Consider the following 19,019-nt stretch of genomic DNA (forward strand, 5'->3'; position numbering starts at 1 on the left):
TGGAGTAGCAATCCTCACATAAGACAAAATAGACCTTAAATGAAGAAGATTACAAGAGATGGAAGGACACTACATAATGATCAAGGGATCAAGTCAAGAGGAAGACATAACAATTGTAAATATCTATGCACCCAACATAGGAACACCTCAGTACATAAGACAAACACTTACAGACATAAATGGAGAAATTGACAGTAACACGATAATAGTAGGAGACTTTAACACCCCGCTCACACCAATGGACAGATCATCAAAACAGAAAATTAATAAGGAAACACAGTATTAAATGATACATTAGATGAGGTGGATCTCATTGATATCTTCAGGACATTCCATCCAAATGCAGAAGAATACATCTTCTTCTCAAGTGCACATGGGACATTTTCCAGGATAGACCACATCTTAGGTCACAAATCAAACCTCAGTAAATTTAAGAAAATTGAAATCGTATCAAGCATCTTCTCCAACCACAACGTTATGAGACTAGATATCAATTACAAGGAAAATAAACTGTAAGAAACACAAACACATGGAGATTAAACAACACATTTCTAAGTAACCAACAGGTTACTGAAGAAATCAAAAGGGAAATCAAAAAATTTCTAGAAACAAATGGCAATGAAAACACAGCTCCAAACCTATGGGATGCAACAAAAGCAGTTCTAAGAGGTAAGTTTATAGCAATACAATCCTACCTCAAGAAACAAGAAAAACATAGAATAGATAGCCTAACTTTATACCTAAAACAACTGGAAAAAGAACAACAACCAAAAAAAAAAAAAAAAAAAAAAAAAACCCCTAAAATTAGTAGAAGGAAAGAAATCATAACGATCCAAGCAGAAATAAATGAAAAAAAAATGAAAGAAACAGTTGCAAAGATTAATGAGACTAAAAGCTGGTTCTTTGAGAAGATAAGCAAAATTGACAAACCTTTAGCCAAAATCATCAAGAAAAAGAGAGAGAAGAATCAGATGAACAAAATTAGAAATGAAAAAGGAGAAGCTACAACAGACAATGCTGAAATAGAAAGGATTATAAGAAACTATTATGAACAATTATATGGCAATAAAATGGATAAAGAAAGAAATGGACAGATTCTTAGAAAAGTTCAATCTTCCAAGACTGAACCAGGAAGAAATAGAAATTATGAACAACCCAATTACAAGCACTGAAATTAAAGCTGTGATTAAAAAAACTCCCCCCACCAAAAAAAAAAAAAAAAAAAAGCCCAGGACCAGATAGCTTCATGGGAGAATTCTATCAACCATTTAGAGAAGATCTAATGCCTATCCTTCTAAAACTCTTTAAAAAAATTGCAGAGGAAGAAACACTTCCAAACTCACTCTACAAGGGCACCTGATACCAAAACCAGACAAAAACAACACACAAAAAGGAAACTACAGGCCAATATTACTGGTGAACATAGATGCAAAAATCCTCAGAAAAATTCTAGCAAACAGAATTCAGCAATATGTCAAAAAGCTCATACAACATGATCAAGTTGGGTTTATTCCAGGAATGCAAGAATTCTTCAATATATGCAAATAAATCAATGTGATATACCATATTAACAAATTGAAAGATAAAAATCACAATAATCTCAATAGATGCAGAAAAAGTCTTTGACAAAATTCAGCACCCATTTATGATTAAAACTCTTCAAAAAATGAACATAGAAGGAACCTACCTCAACATAGTAAAGGCCATATGAGATAAGCCTACAGCAAACATTATTCTCAATACTGAAAACCTGAAAGCATTCCCCCTAAGATCAGGAACAAGACAAGAGTGTCCACTTTCACCACTATTATTCAACATAGTCCTGGAAGCCCTAGCTAAAGCAATCAGAAAAGAAAAAGAAATAAAAGGAATCCAGATCAGAAAAGAGAAAGTAAAGCTCTCACTGTTTGCAGATGACATGATACTGTACCTAGAAAACCCTAAAGATAGTATCAGAAAATTACTAGAGCTAATCAGTGAACTTAGCAAAATTGCCAAATACAAAATCAATACTTAGAAATCACTTGCATTTCTATATATTAACAAAGAATAATCAGAAAGAGAAATTAAGGAACCAATCCCATTCACCATTGCAACAAAAAATTTAACTAGAAGTAAAATTACCTAAGGAGACAAAAGAACTGTACACAGAAAATTATAAGACACTAATGAAAGAAATCAAAGATGACATAAACAGATAGAGAGATATTCTATGTTCCTGGGTAGGAAGAATCAATATTGTGAAAATGACTATACTACCAAATGCAATCTACAGATTCAATGTGACCCCTATCAAATTACCAATGGCATTTTTCACAGAACTAGAACAAAAAATTTCACAATTCATATGAAACACAAAAGACCCCAAATAGCCAAAACAATCCTGAGAAAGAAGAATGGAGCTGGAGGAATCAACCTTCCTAACTTCAGACTATACTACAAAGCTATAATCATCAGGACAGTATGGTCCTGGCACAAAAACAGAAATATAGACCAAGGAACAAGATAGCCCAGAATAAACCCATGTGCCTATGGGTACCTTATTTTTGACAAAGGAGGCAAGAGTATTCAATGGGGTAAAGACAGTCTCTTCAATAAATGGTGCTGGGAAAACAGCTACATATAAAAGAATGAAATTAGAAGACTTCCTACCACCACACACAAAGATAAACTCAAAATGGATTAAAGACCTAAACAGACCAGAAACTGTAAAACTCTTAGAGGAAAACATAAGCAGAACACTCGTTGACAGAAATCAAAGCAAGATCCTCTATGATACACTTCCTAGAGTAACAGAAATAAAAACAAAAGTAAACAAGTGGGACCTGATTAAACTTAAAAGCTTTTGCACAGCAAAGGAAACTATAAGCAAGGTGAAAAGAAAACCTTCAGAATGGGAGAAAATAATAGCAAATGAAACAACTGACAAAGGATTAATTTCCAAAATATACAAGCAGCTCATACAACTCAATGCCAGAAAAACAAACAACCCAATCAAAAAGTGGGAAAAAGACTTAAACAGACATTTCTCCAAAGAAGACATACAGATGGCTAACAAACACATGAGAAGATGCTCAACATCACTAGTTACTAGAGAAATGCAAATCAGAACTACAGTGAGGTATCACCTCACACCAGTCAGAATGGCCATCATCAAAAAGTTTACAAACAGTAAATGCTGGAGAGGGTGTGGAGAAAAGGGAACACTCTTGCACTGTTGGTGGGAGTGTAAATTGATACAGCCACTATGGAAGACAGTATGGAGATTCCTTTAAAAAAAAACTAGGAATAAAACGACTATATGACCTAGCAATCCCACTCCTAGGCATATACCCTGAGGAAACCAAAACTGAAAAAGACACATGTATCCCATTGTTCATTGCAGCACTATTTACAATAGCTAGAACATGGAAGCAACCTAGATGTTCATCGACAGATGAATGGATAAAGAAGTTGTTGTACGTATACACAATGGAATATTACTCAGCCATAAAAGGAACATATTTGAGTCAGTTCTGATGAGGTGGATGAACCTAGAACCTATTGTACAGAGTGAAGTGAGTCAGAAAGAGAAATATAAATATCATATTCTAACACATATGTGCAGAATCTAGAAAAATGGTACTGAAGAATTTATTTACAGGGCAGCAATGGAGAAACAGACAGAGAATAGATTTATGGACATGGGGAGAAGGGAGGGGTGGGTGAGATGTATGGAAAGAGTAACATGAAAACTCACATTACCATGTGTAAAATAGATAGCCAATGGGAATTGCTGTGTGGCTCAGGAAACTCAAACAGGGGCTCTGTATCAGCTAGAGGGGTGGGCTGGGGAGGTTCAAGAGGGAGGGTATATATGTATGCCTATGGCTGATTCATGTTGAGGTTTGACAGAAAACAGCAAAATTCTGTAAAGCAATTATCCTTCAATAAAAAAAGAAATTTATAAAAAGAATTATCCAAGGCTAATCTTGGTTCATGAATCTCTCGCTCTCATTTATTTTTTGTTTTCTGATGGTGTATTTAAAACTAAAACCTGGATATCATATCACTGCATGTATAAATGTTGAAATATTAATCTCTAATTGATAACCTTTCTGTAACATAACCATCATTTCATTATTGACTCTAATAAAAATAATTATTATTTAAATGTCATCATACCCAGTTCATATTCAAACTACCTCAGTTGTCTCAAAAACATCCCTTTATAGATGGTTTGAATCAAGATCCAAAACCCACACTTGGAATTTAATTGCTATAGCTCTTCAATCTCTTTTATTCTACAGTCGCCTTCCTTCTCATTTTATTTGTTCACGTCATCAATTTTTCCAGGACGTTTGTCCTATACACAGAATGCCCCACATTCTGGATTGATCTGACTTTCTTATGGTGCTGTTTAACTTATTTTCATACCTTCTGTATTTCTTTTAAATATCTTCTGTAAGTTCTATTTAGAGGGTTGATTAGGTTCTGGTTTGATTTTCAGGAAGAACCTCTTATAAAGGCATAGTATACTTCTTACTTCATCATGTCAAGAGGCATAAAATGTTTGGTTGATTGACAGGCCAGTGGTATTGGCCTGCTTTCCACAACCTGTCACCTAATAGCTTTTGCATCCTTGGAGGCTCATTGCCTGTAACAGCTTTTTCATTGTGGATTACAAATGAGCCCTGGATGTTTTTTGAGCTGAGAAATGATATGTTCAGAAATGTGCCTTAGAAAACAGAGCCTGACAAAAGAATGTAGGGTGAAGTAGAATAAAGGAAGTATAAAGATGCTTACAGACTAAATTCTTGTTTTCATGGAACAAGGAAATGGAAAGCTAGACTCAAAGGATTTGGGGAAGAATGAATATAGAACTTGTCAATAGAGTCCATTTACTGAATCAGACATAACACTTGAGTTTTTAGGCTTGCAGAGTAGCAATGTGTTCAACAAAAACAGGTAAGTCAGAAGTCATGACTGGCTTGCAGTGGAAACTGAGAAGTTTGGTTTGGGAATGTTGAGCTGATGATGGCATATCTTGGCTTAGACATCTGGTGAGCAGTTGCGAATGCAGGATTGCAGCTTGGAAAAGAATTTAGGACATAAGTCAGGTAATACTTAAAGCCAAACAGTATATTTGATAGCTGATGAAGGAAGTAAAATGAAAAGACAAAAGGTTTAGATACAAATGTGGGCAATCTTGACATTTATGAGCTTTGTCAACCCTCCTTCTCAAAACTCTGGTTTATTTAGTTTTGGTTTAGCCCAGGGTAACTCATTTCCAGGCCTCCGATGACTGGCTCAGCAGTTTCCCTTCCCATAGCTCAGCTTTCTTCTTTCTGATGGAAAGAAATGCCCTCAAGGCCAATATGTATTTCAACTCATGTTACTTTATTTTTCCCAAGGCCAGAATGTAAAAATATGACTTCTACTCTGCGACCTCCTTTCTCTTCCCTCAAATTCAATTTCCTTTCTTTCTATGACCAGTCTATTATTTAGGGAAGTTTGATGGAGATGGTATGAAGTTAGGACCGTAGAATGGTGAAATAGAGGGCAAAGGCAAGTTTTTTTCCCTTTGACTTTAGGAGAGGGGGGCAGAAATATGTTTGAAGACCGAGGAGAAGAATCCAAGGGAACTATAATGGGTTTTTACATTTTATTTTTTTATTTTTATTTTTTATTGAAGTATAGTTGAGTTACAATGTTGTATTAATTTCAGCTATACAGCAAAATGATTCAGTTATATATATACACATATGTATACACGCACACAATTGTTTTTAAATATTCTTCTCCATTATGGTTTTTCATAGGATACTGACATAGTTCTCTGGGCTATACAGTAGGACCTTGTTGTCTGTCCATTCTGTGTGTAACAGCTTGCATCTCTAACCCCAACCTCCCACTTATCCCTCAGTCCTCTCCCCTTTGGAGCTACCAGCCTGTGCTTTGTATCTGTGATTGTTTGTTTCATAAATAAGTTCACTTGGGTCATATTTTATATTCTACATATAAGTGATATCATGTGGTATTTGTCTTTCCGACTTACTTCACTCAGTATGACAATCTCTGGTTGCATTCATTTGGCTGCAAATGGCATTAATTTGTTCTTTTTTATAGCTGAGTAGTATTCCATTGTATATATATAACATCTTCTATATCCATTCCTCTGTTGATGAACATCTTGGTTGTTCCCAGACCTTGGCTACTGTGAATAGTGCTGCAATGAAGATAGGAGTGCATGTATCTTTTTCAATTATGATTTTGTCCAAGTATATGCTCAGTAGTGGGATTGCTGGATCATATGGTAATTCTGTTTCTAGTTTTCTGAGGAAACTCCATACTGTTCTCCATAGTGACTGCACCAAGTTAGATTCACACCGACAGTATAGGAAGGTTCCCTTTTCTCCACATGCTCTCTGGCATTTGTTATTTGTAGTTTTTAATGATGGCCATTTTGACCAGTGTGAGGTGGTACCTTACTGTGGTTTTGATTTGCATTTCTCCAATAATTCGTGACATTGAGCATCTTTTCATGTGCCTATTATTGGCAATTTGTATTTATTCTTTGGGGAAATGCCTCTTTAGGACTTATACCCATTTTTCAATTGGGTTGTTTGCTTTTTTGTTGTTGAGTTATATGAACTGTTTGTATATTTTGGAAATTAATGGTAATGGTTGACAAGACAAGTGAGAGCAACAGTGAAGAGCAGCATGAGGGCGGAGGGAATAAATACGATATTACCCTCACACCCAGGAGAGAGGAGGTGAAGATACAGGGAAATATGGAGACAGAGAGCATGGTGGTTGCAGAAGTTTCCATTAAATGTTTTTGCTCTGTTTAGTCATCAGCTGAGAATGAGAGAGATTGGGCTTCTGATTTATATAGGAAGCTCAGGAATCATAGAGGAACCACATTCAGGCTCTCTCCCAGCCTCATCTGGCAGTTCTTTTTTCCATCCCATCTCTGAATATCCTTAGACTCAAAGGGAACATGATACTCCCATCCCTGGGTTCTGTTTAGGTGCCCTTCACAAAATCAATATTGCTCTATGAGATACTACAAGTGAAGCCAAGAATCAAAGTAACCTTCAAACCAGTATTTCTTAAATAGCCTCAGCAAAATGATTTGGAGACAGTATATTAAGAACCATGCAAAAATAGATGATTGTAAATTAAACACAAAGTTTAAAGATGGATCTACTTCTGAGTACATTTTAGTTATATTGAGGACACTGAGAGTATTGTAGGTAGTTTACACCTTTAGCTGTAAAATCACAGGGGCTACTGTGGGCATTTAGAGAGCAAGTTGACACTTTCTTTCGACAAAAGGAATGTTTAGGATTCCAAGTCTTTCACCATGGAGTTCATTTTATTTGACCTCTTAAAAATGAGTTTAAAAAAAAAAAAGCTAAGTTAAACAAAAAAAGTTTTGACAATCTCTTACAATATTTGGATGTAAGGGATGATTCTAGAAAGAAGGGACCTCTTGGTTTTGATTGGCAGGAGCAGTAATTTGACTGTATTTAATTTGTATTGTGTTAGGAAAGAAAGCCAGAGTGAGCTTCCCTGGTTCCTGCTGTTTTATAAGCCCTTAACTCCATTGAGCTGCATCAACCTAGCTTTTGAGAGTCCTTTTTTTAATGTTTGGTTTTTCTAAATTTACTTTTAGCGCTAGACCTCACTAATTGTTTCCTTATGGCAGCTACTCATGATTTAAAACTGATCATGGGTACATATAGTCCCTCATTCAAGGCTCAAGCTGACATCACAAAAGAACTTACAGTTATGATCTTACTACAGAAAAGGCCCAGAAAATAAGAACTGTTAAAGATTAGTTTCTTAATAAGGGAAACTGGTTTTGATATTTTAAATTTCTGTATATACTGATCCCATTTTTCTGCTTCATCTCTTTTAATCTTCAATGCAAAATGAAAGGTGTAAAGTCTGAAGCTATAAATCTGTTTATAGCTATAACTCCCTTCCCCAGCTTAGCAGAGTTCGACACTATAATAAACACAGTTCTTCTGCAGAAACATTGAATCTGCTTCTTGGATAAGTCTTTTGTATGTTGTTTCTTTGAACACAGAGTGTTTTGAGGCATTCTTCTCTTTCTGTGTGTTCAATTCACAAGAGTTGAGCACCTACTGTATACTAGGATGACTAGGTAGTTCTAGGGCCTAAAGTTTGATCTTATTTAGTCATTAAAGTAATGTGGTTAAAATGACAATTAAGTGTTTTGTTTTGTATTTGGTGATAATTCCTGAACATTGAAGTAAACTATATTAAACCTGCATATTCTTCAAATATTTTCAACCTTCTACCTAATACATTTCTCACTGCATTGCTTATTGATTTTAGGAAATCAATATGTTTACTTTCTTCATCCTCAGGTCAAGTATCTGAAAAAGAAATTTACTTTTATGTTTAGAATGGTTAAAATGTTTTAAATGTTGAGTGTGTGAATCATAATTATTACCATTAGTAGATCAGGCATTCTACAGGTTCCTTCATGGACAATGTTTTATTTAAGCAAACAGTAAGCATTGCTTACCCCATTTTTCAGATGAAGAAACTGAGGCTCAAAGAGAGTATTTAATCTGCAAGTTCACACAGGTGATGACAACCAGGATTTGAGTCTGGATCTGTTTGACTCTAAACCTTGAGCTTTTAATCACAAAGATAATTTATTTTATGTATTTTATTTAAAAATAATTCCCCTAAATTATACTTATTTTCATTTTCTTTTTTACTTTTTTCTGAAACATTTAAAAGGAAATTATACATAAGCACACATACAACCATACACTGATCTATACTTATACATAGGAGCTCATACATTTTCACGTCAGGTTTTCCACAAAAAGCTTTATATTTGCACATTATTAGCTGAAGTTATTTGCAAAGTTGGAATTCTGTGAAACAAGCAAAAAAAAATTGGTAATTTGCTAAAGAAATGTTCCTAAAAATATATTATGGTGGTAAAGCAGATGATATACATATTAGTTCAAGGTTGAGGTATATCCTTGGAAGAACTCATGTTCACATTTTAGTTAGAGGTAAACCTATGTGAAGTGTACTTTAGTCATAAGCAAGGTAGATTTATCCACATGCAAATAGCTAGGGTCCCTATTTTTCAAGTAAATGATAGATTTTATCATTGTTAATGATATTTGCAGTATGATTTTGTATAGTTTCAGATGCATGCTGAGAACCATGGTCCCAAATTCAGTTTGTTCATGCCTATATGGATTTGAGTATCTTATCTCATTGGTACAATGGACCAAGTGAATGATATAGTCAGGGAGAAGATGGAAATCTTGCAATGAATAGAAATGAGGCTTCCTTCCTACTTGAACAAGAGAACACCAGATACTTCATGTTTCCTTCATCCCTGAGAGACTGTGGATATTGATAAAGAAATGTTTTCAAGGGTGCCTGAGCACACAGACATCAACCATGCAGTGGCCACTGAGGTTGTGTTGTGCTTGCAGAGAATGGCCGTGCAGCAGACTCTGTCTTCTTTATCCTTAAAAGACTACAGAAATGATGGCTTTTAAAATATAATAATACCATGTTCAGTTTACAGGAAATATACTTTTTAAGTTAAGCTAGAAGAAGGATGGTTTCGGTATGGTGGCAGCACAGTATGACTACCATATATCGTCCATGTTCTTTTTACCCAGTGGTATGGTAGAGGACTCTCTCTCTCTCAGCTATTTTTGATTAGGTCAGCCAAATCTGCCAACACTCTCTTTGGATTTGAAATACATCCCTAAAACAAGATTTTACACTTTATATAGTTCACTTGACTCTGGAGCTGCTGTGTTTATCAGGGTTGAACCAGCTTGAAAAGTGAAAGTTTTAGCTGCTCAGTCCTGTCCAGCTCTTTATAACCACTTGGACTATAGCCCACCAGGCTTCTCTGTCTTTGGAATTCTCCAGGCAAGAATACTGCAGTGGGTAGCCTTTCATTCTCCAGGGGATCTTCCCAATCCAAGGATCAAACCTGGGTCTCCCACATTGCAGGCAAATTTTTTACCATCTGAGCCACCAGGGAAGCCCTAAACCAGCTTAGGTCAGTGCTTTTCTTCAAATGCACTAAATTTCAAACTTCAAATGAATAGGACTTCTTCAACCATGATGATCTGTCAGTGGCCCCCAAGTCCAAAGAGTTAACTGGGCTTGTTAATTCTACCTCAGAAATGTCTCCTAAATCTAGAACTTTCCCTGTGTCCTCATTGTCATGATTTTAATTCAGATCTTCGCCATGTCTCTCTTGGACCAAGGCAACGACTTCCTAAGAAGAAAAACATTCCATGCTCTCATCAAAGTTCCACGAAGCACACTTGATCTTGCCATTCTCTTGTTAAATTGATGACCGAATCAGTCCAGGGACCTGGGTATTGCTAACCAGTTTTCCCAAATCTCTTTCCTGCTATTCCCTATCTCTACTCCCCACACCACATTTGTACTTACCACTCTGCACTCCTCATCTTTCTCTGATGGCCAGATAGCCTCTCACACATCTGCATGTTCATCCCTTCTGCCTAAACAGCCCCACTCTCCCCACCCCACCCCCCAGGCTCCCTTATCCCAGTCAACTTTCCAGAGCCAATTCCAATATCATCTTTTAAATTCCAGCTCTCCTACCTTCATTCCTGTCTGTACTCTGACAACACAGCATCTATTTCACTAGTTATAATTATATTTACAAGTCTAGACTCAGAGCACATTGCCTGACTGATGAAAAAGTGAAAGTGAAAGGTGAAAGTGTTAGTCACTCAGCCATGTCTGACTCTTTACGACCCCCTGCTGTAGCCCCGTTAGGCTCCTCTGTCCATGGAATTTTCCAAGCAAGAATGCTGGAATGGGTAGTCATGTCCTCCTCCAGGGGATCTTCCCAACCCAGGGATTGAACCCAGGTCTCTTGCATTGCAGGCAGATTCTTTACCATCTGAGCCACTACAGTTGGCCATAAATGCTTAGAAAATGAAATTGTTTGTCCTCCCAATTCTACAGTAATGCAAAGATTCATCAGAAAAAGGATTGTTTTATATCAAAAATACAAATGATTTACACTTTTCTGTGATTCTTATTCCATCATTCTTATTTCAGCAGTTCTGGCTGCCAAGAATTTCCAGGGTTTGCTCCTTTTCCATTTTTATACCTCTAGCAGAATTTATTTATTTATTTTTTTCATGACTGCCGTCTCATAAAAATCATTCCCTCTTTAGCTATTGCCAGTTCAAAGTAGACAAAATTTACAGTTCTTGTGAGTAAAAAGCCTTTATTGGGCCATTCAACCCCTGTGAATATATGTCTTTTCCAGATATATTTGGATTACTTTTATGTAGATTGAAATTCATATTTTCCTGAATTTCATTTATTGTGCCTCTTATTCTTGTGCTTTTAGTTTGGTTTTATCATTTAATTGAAGTAGATAATAGACTGTGATAGAAGAGCTGAAACCTTAGTTGTTTGGATAGAAATAGAATTTAAGAGACTAAAATTATTATAGGCCCACATTAAAGTCTTGTTAAAAATAGGTTTGTTGCTCTAAGTTCTGTATTGGAAGTCATTTGAATAGGAACTAATTTGAAGTTTGCCACTGAAGTTTATAAATATGTGGTGGTAAGTTAAGAACACAACAATGCTCTAAAAGAAATGGTCCAGCTATTAGGTAACAACACTAATAATAACGATTTTGTTAACTCCTTCAAATTTATGTAATTAGAGCTAATTACATAAAACTACTTATAAAGATTATTTCAAATATTTTTATTTATTTATTAAAGTAAACATTATTAAAAATCTGACTTCAACATACTAGACAAGATTGGAAGGACAGGAATCCTAAAAAAGGCCTCATATAAAGCTGTGACTCTATTCACCTATTTGTGATGAGTAATTTTACCATATTTCCTTCCCATTGACCTCAACCTTGTTTTATCAACAAGCTTTTACCTTCAAGTAGTTACCACCAGCCATTAATACTGATACCTGGACAACATATTTGTCCATTAAATATTAGATTGTTAGCTCAGTGTACGTGGGAGCAGCAAAAAGCCATTATAAAATACTCTGATTCAAATAATTCATTAATTTGTATTGCTGCCTATCCTTTAGTTTACACCAGAGGATTTTGTTTTGTTTTACTCTAAAGACAAAAAACAAAACAAAACACAAAACTTAAATCATGACCCAGCTTTAATTTTAAAAGTTAATAATCAGAGTAACCATTCTTTCAATTCTAATGTTTTAATTTAAAAGGATCATGGCTACCAAATTTTGAAATACTACCTATGTTGCTAAGGTAGCTCACGTTGTTCTGCACATTTAACTCATATTTGCAGTGTAAAGGATCCAGTTTAGAAAGAAGGGTGGGATTTCATTCAGAGCAGAAGAAAACACCTGCGTTAATCCCGGGAGCACAAATGGGGTCTGGAGTGTCCAGAGCAGCCACCGCAGCTGTGGATGGAGGCTGACCTCTGCTTCAGCTCTGTCTTGAGCTGGCAGGTGCCAGGACGCCATTCTGTCTGCTCAGAAACACTCCCTTTTGAAGCAGCAGTATTTATTGCTCAATTGTGAATGCAAATTTTCATGTGTTCGTGAAGTAAGCATCCCTGCTCACGGCAAGTTGTCTAAAGGACTCTAGTGGACACATGTGGCTTTGGCATTAGTAATTGGACTTTGGGGAAAAGAGTCATCTCTGTTGCCCACTGTAAAATAATTTCATAAAAGCTTTGACCTCAGACCTGCCATATCAGCTGACAAAGTGAATTTGGGGGGTGGAAACAATGAGAAGTTTGGCCTCTGAAATCTTGCACGTGAAAGAAAGCTAAATTTTAAAGAGAATCTTTTGGTGACAGTGGGAGGGAGAGACTGAGACGAGTTCTCAGTGATTGTAAGTGACCTTACAGTAGCTGGCTGTTTTAGGGGTCGTTTTTCTTAATACCAGTATATAGAGAAGTGTTTGACTTTGGCAATAGGCTATTTAGCTTTTCCAGAAGAGTCTGTTTAGCTTTTCTAAATCAGCGTGTCCCACCATCTCCTCCATCAGTGTTTAGAACATCGCCAAACTCTTTATAGGCATTCACTGAATGTATATAAAAATCAATTAGTTAAATAACATTCTACTTAATCAAATCAAGACCATAAATTCCATTGTAATTCTAAAACTTGATGCTAGGTATCCTCTCATTCTTTTCTTTGGGTTTCCTCTGCTCCACCAAAAACAAAATCCTGCTTGTAGAGCATTAGTGAGCATTCTGTGTGTGTCAAGAATGACCAATACATTTCTTAAACTTAATTTTAAAAGATACCAGACAAACTGTTCTCATTACATGCTACCTGATTCACTGAAAATATTAAGAAAAATGTTAAGAAACATAATTTTCTTAGGTTCCCATTTTAATGGCAAAATTATCAGGGTATAAGAAAGAAAAGGGTTTGTCTAGTTGCTTCCGTTATCTTAGCCCATCTCACTCTCCCAGATGCTCTAAAATTCCCCTTTCCCACATTTTGAACTTGAGATCTTGAGGCTGCTGTCCTTGACACTATGAAAGGCAATTGGGAGGCATTCAAGAGAGCATCTAGTGAAAGCAAGGCACCCATTAGGTTTTCTGACAATTGAGTTCTAGAGCTGCATCCCAACACTTAGCACCCTAATCCACTGCTTTTAAAGTCACACAAGACTAGCTTACAGTCCTGGACACCTCACTTACAAGAGACCTAACTGTGATAATCTTCAAGTTTTATTTCTAGAATCTGTAACAGGGATATCATGATACTTTCCTCATTAGATTGGGAGAAGAGTAAATGTAGTAACATGTGGAAGTCCTTTGTTGATGGTAAAATGTACAAAATAGAAGACATGATGTTCTTGTTAATGTCATGCTAACCTTACAGCTGTTACCAGAAGTGCTGCAGAGTGGAAATTTGGCACAGTTCAGTTCAGTTCAGTCGCTCAGTTGTGTCCGAGTCTTTGCGACCCCGTGAACCGTAGCACACCAGGCTTCCCTGTCCATCACCAACTCCCGGAGTCCACCCAAACCCATGTCCATTGAGTCGGTAATGCCATCCAACCATCTCATCCTCTGTCATCACCTTCTCCTCCTGCCCTCAATCTTTCCCAGGATCAGGGTCTTTTCAAATGAGTCAGCTCTTCGCATCAGGTGACCAAAGTATTGGAGTTTCAGCTTCAGCATCAGTCCTTCCAATGAACACCCAGGACTGATCTCCTTTAGGATGAACTGGTTGGATCTCCTTGCAGTCCAAGGGACTCTCAAGAGTCTTCTCCAACACCACAGCTCCTCTGTAACTTGTGTTTAACAGTATACCTTTTGGTAGGTAGACCATTCTTACATTCCCACCTGACATGAGACAGCAATCTCCTTGGAACCTTGGGAGGGACACTTTGCTAGGACTTTGGCTTTGCCCCTGTCTTAACTTGTGTTTGTCTCCCAGCCCTGTTAAAGAGGACGGTGAGAGATTGAAGGTAGCTGAAATGCTCCACCTCCTCTGGTAGGCTGAGTCCTGAGACATGACTTCATCTTTGTTGTTTTGTTCAGTCGCTCAGTCCTGTTCGATGCTTTGCGACCCCATGGACTGCAGCACACCAGGCTTCCCTGTCCTTCACTATCTCCTAAAGCTTGCTCAGACTTCATGTCCATTGAGTCAGTGATGCTATCCAACCATCTAATCCTCTGTCATCCCCTTCTCCTCCTGTCCTAAATCTTTCCCAGCATCAGGGTCTTTTCCAATGATCGGCTCTCTGCATCTTTAGCTCTTACAAACTTTGAGAGCTAGGAAAAAAAAAAATCGATGCCTCTAGAATTCGTGTTTCCTGCTAGTATTTTTGTTCAAAGGTAAAAAAAAATCTCATTTGTTTCCCGGTCAGGGAACCGAAAAAAAAGAAAAAAAAAAAAAAAATCTCAGTGTGGCTGAAGAATAGACAACTGTCCAACAAAATAAAAATCCCCAGAAGACCCACCCATCATCTGATTTATGACAAAGATAACACTGTACTTTGATGGGGAAAGGAGGCATTTTCAGGAATTTTTTTGGTTAATTTGATAACCATATGGGGGAGAAAAGCATCTTGACTTTGACCTCACATCATATAAATGACCTTGGAAGAGGCAAAAATTTCTTAAGTGAAACACTAAAAGAGATAACTGTAAACAGAAAAAATGTTAAATTGAGTTTAAGAACTTCTATTCATCACAAACTCCTTTAAGAGAATGTAAACTCAATATGCAGTGTGGGAGAATATATTTGTAATAAATATATTCTTTTCTGACAAAAGACTCATATTCAGATATGTAAAGAGCTCTTATCTATCTAATCTATCCAATGTATAATATATGATGAACTCTAGCAAATAATAGGACAACTCAATAGAAATTGATATGAACAAATACTGTATGGAAGAAGATACAAAGATACTAAATGTCCAATACATTTATTAAAAAGAGTTCAACTTAATCACTGGATAAATACAAAAATTAAAACACTATGTGAAACTACTACACCTACCAGCAGAATGTCTAAAATGAAAAAGATGAAAAATACCAAGTATTGGTGATGATATAGGGGAACCGAAAATTCTCATATATTGCTGATGGAAGTATAATTGTTAGAGCCATATTGAAAAACTATTTAACAGTATCTCTAACTAATAACCTGAACATATGTATTCTCTGTAATGTAAAAATTCCACTCCTAGATATACATCCAATAGAAATGAATACAGTTTTTCAGCAAAAGGCATACACTAGGATGTTTATAGCAGCAAATTTGTAATAACCAAGACCTAAAAACTTCTGGAAACAAATGGATGTCAATAGTAGGACAAATAAATAAAAAATGGTTTATTCACACAAAGTGATATTATAAAGTAGTGAGAACGATCTACAACTACACACAAAATTTTGCATGTATTTCACACATGCTAAGCAAAAGAGGCTAAAACACTGAATGGATGATTCCATTTATATGAATACACTTATATAGAGTACAAAAACAGGCAAACTGTTCTATCAAAGGTCAGAATAGTGATTACTATTGGTGGTGAGAAGTAACAAGGAAACATCGCAACAGGAGCTTTGGGGTTTCTTTAGCTACATTCTATGTGCATTAGATATGTTTACCCTGTGAAAATTTATTCAGCATTTCATATACTTAGGGCATGTATGCTTTCCTGTTTATATATATAATACCATTTTTTCATTCTAATCATATTATAATTATAGTTTTAGAACCTAAAATTCCTTGAGAGACCTCATTGGCAGGTACAAATCTGTGTCCTTTGCATGAATCTTGTGACTAACCCTAGGTGATCTAGTCAAGCTATATTTTAAAATTTATTTAAAGATTTTTTTCTCTTTGTTTTTTCCTTATTTCAGGGCCCTCCTGGTCCAAAAGGTGACAAGGTAAGAAAATATATAGCAGAAACAAATTTAGTGAGAATCCATACTGGCCTGACTTATACTGTTACATTTAGATCTTTTTAACAAGCATCATCTACAGACTTTATTCTAAAAACTATCTATCTTCTCATTTTCCTGCTCTACAGGGAGAACAGGGCGATCAGGGACCTCGGGTAAGTTGTTCTCTTCCTTTCCTGGGCAGAAAGTTAGCTTTTAGTTCCAAATTCATTGAATTAAAGTAGTCCTGGATCCATAACTATGTTGTGTCATGTGGTTTAGTAATGGCTAACAAAAATACCATATTACTTATAACTGAAATAGCCTTAATTATAACTAATGTTTATATCTTGTTGCATTATCTTAACTTGATACCTGTAAATAGGACACTCTACAATAATGATCCCTTCTGATTAAGGGCCAGAATCACAACTAAAAGTCAACAACAACCACCGTTCCATTGGCTATTGGGTCCTTCAGATTAGTATGCATTGTTTTGTAACATAGAGGCCATGTGGATTCCTATTGAGTTTGCTTTTTTTGCAGTTAAACTTTATGTGCCATTGCATAAACATGTTGTATTATAGATGAAAATATTAATGCATTTTATATATTTTGTTCATAAGTTTGAAAAATAGTTATTTGAATTTCTTATTCTTTATAGAGTTTTAAACAGATAAAAGGTATAATATCATTTAGCATTCCAGGGAGGAGGGGCCTTCTTTTATTCTTCTCCATGTGACTTTTAACCCATCAGAACACAGTGGTGAATGCTTTGTTGTTACCTTGGTAGTGCCAAGTCCTCTGCCTCACATCTGCGCCTTATTACCCAAATGTTCAGACATACTGTTCCAATGATGTAGTGGCTCTGTGCAGACATACCTCTCAATTTTCTCATGTCACTATGCACAAACGCGAGTATTTGGTTGAAGAGAGTCATTTTTTACAGAGGAAAAGCACTTTTAAAACTTTCAGGTTGAAAACAGACACTGTTTTTTGTAAAATTTTACAAAATTTTTTGTAAAATTCACTCTGTGAGGTTAATTATGGAATTCACTTACACTGCAGTATCATGAAAGATGCAGTCAATGAAAACTTGAAAAGTTTGTAGTCTTAGTCCTGTTTAGTAACCTAGATGAAAATTATGGTATGATTTACTTTCCTTTCTATTCTTCTGCCATTTCTTCATGTAGAAATAATGACTATGCTTCAGAGCATTCTGTTTCTCATGGCAGTTTTTCTGTCTGATGTCCAGTTGAAAGTTCCTCTTAATGGTCAAGGATTAAACATCATGAGTGGCATGGATGTGAATGGAATAAAATTATCATAACCTTCAATGATTAGAATGTAACCACTTGCTCTGTATGTGGCAGTTATTTCTCGTGGCATGTCCCCATGCACTGAGTATCATTTCTTTCTACATGCAATATCAAAATCACTCAACTTGCCCTGTCCAGGTAAGAGAGAAATGGTTTCTATTCTAAGAAATCTTCTTTTGGCAAAGGACGTGAGAGGGTGGTTCACAGCTTAGCTGTCATCAGTGTGCACACAGTCATTTTCAAAAAGGTGTGTTGGCTTTCATCATTCCAAAACGTGATGATTGATTATAAAGCGAGGCCAAATTTTCAGGATGAAACCCGAAACCATGTGAAATTCACCTGGTTTCATGTTGCATTGCAAACTAAGACTTGGACCAGCTTCCTTGCAAGTGTGGCCAAAGTTCATGAACTACTTTGACAAACCCAGACTGCCTTTCATACAGATTTCAGCCAGTTTTCACACTGACTGGGGCCAAGTTTCACACAATTCGGGGGCCACTTAGCATTTTAGCTGGAAAGTGGCAAAAATTGATCCCATTTTCATCTGGATTTTGCTTTGGGTTGAAACAATTTCGATTGAATTCATAATGCAAGATGAATCTTTATGGATAAAAATTTAAATGTCCTGGGAAGTATATGGGAATGTGCACATGAGAACGTATGGAATTGCCTGGCTTTTCTCAGATTCCTAATTTAGAAACAAGGCAGGACTCATTCAGCAATCTTAGATTTATAATATAAGTAATGCCAGCTACTTATTAGAAAATTCATGTATCAATATGGCAAAATGAAGATTTTACATTTCCAGAAAAATCAAAAGTTAGTTAGAACTGGAAATGTCTTTAATTTTAATGAAAACCAACATTTCCCACATTCTCTATGAGCACACACTATTCCAGCTGATGCTGACAGAGGCTCTCTGTTTAAAAATGTAGATCTTTGTATTTAAATACCCCTTCCTCCAGTACTCTTGCCTGGAAAATCCCATGGACGGAGGAGCCTGGTAGGTTGCAGTCCATGGGGTCACGAAGAGTCAGACAGGACTTAGTGACTTCACTTTCACTTTTCACTTTTATGTATTGGAAAAGGAAATGGCAACCCACTCCAGTGTTCTTGCCTGGAGAATCCCAGGGATGGGGTCACACAGAGTCGGACACGACTGAAGTGGCTTAGCAGTAGCAGTCCACTTTCATCCTATCATAGAATTTTGAATTTTGAACAAATGTCATTCCAAGTAATTTATTTCTTTCCATAATTAACTATATGATCTTCCATTATTTTA

General features: G+C 36.3%; 1 protein-coding gene across 1 annotated transcript in view; it reads left to right on the top strand.

The window, feature by feature from the left end:
• Nucleotides 1–19,019, top strand: part of COL25A1 (collagen type XXV alpha 1 chain) — a 502,107-nt gene that overhangs the window by 310,174 nt on the left and 172,914 nt on the right. The window contains exons 6-7 of the mRNA XM_065907544.1: nt 16,398–16,424; nt 16,568–16,594. Coding sequence (XP_065763616.1) covers nt 16,398–16,424; nt 16,568–16,594 — 54 coding nt within the window. The remainder of the gene's footprint in view (nt 1–16,397; nt 16,425–16,567; nt 16,595–19,019) is intronic.

This window comes from Muntiacus reevesi, chromosome 16, assembly GCF_963930625.1.
Source record: "Muntiacus reevesi chromosome 16, mMunRee1.1, whole genome shotgun sequence".
NCBI classification, from domain to species: domain Eukaryota; kingdom Metazoa; phylum Chordata; class Mammalia; order Artiodactyla; family Cervidae; genus Muntiacus; species Muntiacus reevesi.